The following is a 4,697-nucleotide window of genomic DNA, read 5'->3' as shown; positions in this document are numbered from 1 at the left end:
GATGGCATACAGCTCAGCAGAGCATGAAGCCACTGGATACATTCCTGCTCAGATGGTGTTGGAAGGGAGATCCGCCTTCCTGTGGATGTGGCAACATGATGATCCCTAAATGAAGAGCTACCCACTGTCAGCATGGAGTATGCAGTAATTCTGCAGTGGAGAATGGAGGCGGTGCAACACTATGCTCAAGACCTTTGAAACTGGCAGGGGAGTCCATACGACGACACTACAATCGTGACACCAGTGCAGGCATGTGACAAGGTCTGGCTGCACAGCTACTGTGAAGGAAGGATGTGCAGGAGGAACCCTATTTGATGCTGGAGAATGTGTCAGAGGTGACATTCCGGATCCAGAGAGGGCCTAGACAAAGGATAAAGGTGGTTCACAATGACTGGCTATGGAAGTACCAGCACGAGCCCAGCTTCACCTGCAGAACAGAAAAGGAAGAAATGGATAACCCAAAGCCTGTGGCCGATGAATAAATTGCAGAGGACGGAGAAGATGTAGGTGATTTAGCCAGGATGGACAGTGAGCTGGAGGAGCTACTGGGGGAGCAAGCTAGCTCAACTCGGTGCCGGTCCCAAGCCCGGATAAAAGGAGAGGGTTGGGGTTAGGAAGGGCATCCACCCGTAAAAACCACTGCCAAAATCTTTATGAAAATGAGTCTTTCGAAGTATGACCCCAATGCTAGGATGCCACCCAGAAGTGGCTCACAGAAACATCGCCCTAAATCTGTGGAAAAGCGAGGGCTACCGCATCAAGAGCGGGTGCAGCCAAAGAGAGGCGAGCTCAAAAGCTGAGGATTGGGACGATTAATGTAGGAACTAGGGACTGGCGAGGAAGAGCATTGATGGAGTTGATGTGGAGAAGGAAAGTGGACATTATGTGTGTGCAGGAAACTAGATGGAGTGGCAATAAGTCAAAAAGAGTTGGGAGACGGATACAAGTTAATCTATGGAAGTGCAAATTTGGACAAAAGAAATGGTGTTGGAATAATAGTGTCGGAAAAATTTAAGAGTGCATTTGTGGAAGTTAATTGAAAAAATGATAGAATTTTATGGATAAAGCTGGCTCTTGAGGAGTTTGAGATCAATGTATTTAGTGTGTACGCCACTCAGATGAGTTGCACCGATGATGAAAAGGATGAGTTTTGGACAACACTACAGGATGAATTTGAGAAGGTTGCTGAAGACGAAAGATGTGTTATCGGTGGAGACTTAAATGGGCATGTTGGGAGAGGATCCAATGTTATCAGCCGAGTGCATGGAGGGATGTGTTATGATGAGAGAAATGAGGATGGAGAACGTGTTACTGATTTTGCCATCTCTAACGATATGGTTATCAGTAACACTATTTTTACGAAACGACAAGAACATCTTATCACATACAAGAGTAACGGAAGACCTAGCCAAATAGACTACCTCTTGTATCGTAGGAGAAATATGGTTGAGATAATAAACTGTAATGTAATACCAGGTGATCACGTGACCAACCAACACCAACTGGTCGTGATGGATTTGAACATTAAGGTATCCCGAGTGAATAGCACACCGAAACCTGGACCTAAGAAGATCAAATGGCATAGATTGAAGAATCAGGAGAAGAAAGAAGAGTTCAAAGAGAGAGTACTCGGGCAAATTAGCCAAGAAATTGAAGATCTAAACTCCTGGTGGAATGAAACAGTGGAATTTGTGATACGTGCAGGAAAAGAGATTTTAGGAGAAATTAGTGGAAAGATCTGGAAAGTACAGAAACTTGGTAGTTCAATGATGAAGTACAACAGGCAATAACGGAGAAGAAGGAGGCTAAGAAGAAATGGGAAATCTCCTTAGCCGAGAGAAATAAAGAAGAATATAATACCAAGAATAAAGAGGCAAAGAGAGCTGTGGCAATAGCTAAGAGCAGGGCTTACGATCAGTTGTATGAAGATCTAGACAGCAAGGAAGGACAGGGAAAGGTTTTTCAACTGGCAAAGACAAGGAATAAAAGCACAAAAGATATCATACATATTAAGCAAATGAAAGATGAGAATGGAAATATAATTAGAACAGAACAAGGAAACATCAAGAGATGGGAAGAATATTTCTCTAAATTACTGAACGAGGAAAATGAACAGCTGATCAGAGGTGATGGAGGTGCTAACCAGGGTGCAGTGATTGGAAATATCAAGGATAGAGGTGCAACAGGCGCTGAAGAAGATGAAAAACGGGAAAGCCACGCGACCAGACGGCTTCATGAAAGGAGTAGGAACGGTGGATGGGATATTCTGCCTTAGACAAACAATGGAAAACAATCGAGAGAAGCAAAAAGTGTTACACATGTTGTTTATAGACCTAGAGAAAGCTTATGATAGAGTGCCGAGACAAGTGTGGAGATGTATGCGCAAGCGAGGAGTGACGGATAAATACGTGAGAATGATTCAAGAGACTTATAAGAATGTTACCACCAAGGTCTGATGCACAGTAGGAATGACAGATGGGTTTGAGGTTAAGGTTGGCTTGTACCAAGGCTCGGCCCTCAGCCCAATACTGTTCAATGTGGTTATGGGTGTGATGACAGAGGAAGTGCGTGAAGAGCCACCATGGTGCATACTGCATGCCGATGACATCGTGTTGGTGGTGGAGACGAAGCAGGAGCTACAGAGGAAGATGGAAAGATGGAGAACTGCATTAGAGAGTAGAGGGCTGAAGATAAGCAGGAAAAAGACCGAGTATTTCACAATGGACACAGAAGGAGATCAACAGTCAATGATACAAATAGATGGATTGAACCTGAAGAGAGTGGACCACTTTAAGTATTTGGGAGCGATGGTTAAGGAAGATGGTAGCATAGGAAGAGAGATTAAACACCGAATTCAATGTGGTTGGAATAATTGGAGAAAGGTTTCGGGAGTGATCTGCGACAAGAGAGTGCTTGTAAAGTTGAAGGGAAAGGTACATAAGTCTGTGGTCAGACCAGCTATGACCTATGGTTTAGAAACTGCACCACTGAGAAAGGTCGAGGAAAGAAAATTGGATGTTGCTGAAATGAAAATGCTCAGATGGATGGTGGGGGTAACAAAGATAGACTGCATACGGAATAACTATATAAGAGGATCACTCAAGGTAACAGAAATATCAAAGAATGTTCAGGAATCAAGGGCTGCGATGGTATGGACACCTGCTAAGAAGAAACGAAGATCATGTGGGAAGACAGGCAATGGAGATGGAAATAGAGGGAAACAGACCAAGAGGAAGGCATAAGACCAGATAGAAGGATGTTGTTCAAAAAGATATGAGGGAGAAACATCTAGACGAGGCAGAGGCATTGGACAGAACTCTATGGCGAAGTCTCATTAGAAATGGCGACCCCGAGTAGGGAAAAGCTAAGACAAAGAAGAGGACAGTGGGCTGGAGGAACAGGTACCTGTAGGAGCAGATACACGACCACTGACTGAAGACAGGACGTTCCCTGTGACACCACACTGAGAGAGTAGTAATCAAGTGTGGTCAGCGAGGAACAGTCAAAGAGACCCCAGAGAGAAAGGAAACCCCCAAGCTACCCCAAAAACTATATTGCTTAAGTTGATTGCGTTGAATTATTTATCTTTTAGTTTGACATTTATGAAAATGTTCGTCTTCTATGTGAAGCTCGAGGACGATCTCTTTTTAAAAAGGAGAGGGCAGTGCTATGTCAGTGTAATGCAAGAAAAGGGGGGAAACACAAACTTATTTCTGTGTGTACGGAATCAGACGCAAGGCGTGGCATGGGACGAAGGAGGGAAGCAGAGAGAGAGACGCCAACGCAGTGACCAACCGAGATAAAAGCTGACAAACATTAAGCTGTTTACTGTGTGACACAGTCTGGCCTATGGATAAGCCAGATTCGAAGACCAGTTCCCTCAGTGCCTGTATTGTGTGTGACTAATAAAGCAGTGTTTACGGTGAAATATCGCCTGTAATTTGTATCCTGACTAAGAAGTCGGCAGGTTAGCCACGTGATCGCGCCGGTGTTGCTGAAAACAAATGACGTACTGAGGAGCATCAGGGGAATAACAGCCTGCATTAGGGGCAGAAAAAGAGCAAGCAACTCGGTGACGTAATAATATATTTTTCTTATGCCCGTATCGTTTAGTTAGGCCGATAAAATCTCACGTTTTCTTTTATGGACTGGAATTGCTATAATGCTATATTCGCAGTGAAAGATGGTGGTGAGATTTCGAGATATTTTTACTAAGGTCGTAAGATGTAAATCAAGAGAAATAAATTTAACAATTTTAAAAGCGGTTTTTCAATCAAACTAGCCACTCTACGTGTCATCCCACGGCTTAGAAGGTGCCACGGCAAAGATGAAACATCCGTAATATCATATGCACACACACACACACACACACACACACACACACACACACACACACACACACACACACACACACACACTATTATAACATACATACACATACACACATGTGTATGCACACACACACACATGTATATGCACACACATACACATAAACAATGTATACACACACACGTGCATATGCACACACGCATACAAACGTACACACACACATGCACTTTAACACACACACACACACACACACACACACACACACACCCCACAACACAACAACAAACCCCACACACACACACACACACCACCACACACACACACAAAAAAAACCAACGCACACACACACAAACCACGCAGCACAAACT

The 4,697-nt window shown here is 43.8% G+C and overlaps 1 protein-coding gene across 1 annotated transcript in view; it reads left to right on the top strand.

Moving 5' to 3' along the window:
- Positions 1-2,468: 2,468 nt before the first annotated feature.
- Positions 2,469-4,697, top strand: part of LOC119578515 — a 2,780-nt gene continuing 551 nt past the window's right edge. The window contains exon 1 of the mRNA XM_037926086.1: positions 2,469-3,149. Within this exon, the coding sequence (XP_037782014.1) occupies positions 2,469-3,149 (681 nt within the window). The remainder of the gene's footprint in view (positions 3,150-4,697) is intronic.

Source organism: Penaeus monodon, chromosome 11, assembly GCF_015228065.2.
Source record: "Penaeus monodon isolate SGIC_2016 chromosome 11, NSTDA_Pmon_1, whole genome shotgun sequence".
NCBI lineage: Eukaryota > Metazoa > Arthropoda > Malacostraca > Decapoda > Penaeidae > Penaeus > Penaeus monodon.
The sequence above is the reverse complement of the archived record's forward strand: the minus strand, read 5'-3'. Positions and strand labels throughout refer to the sequence as shown.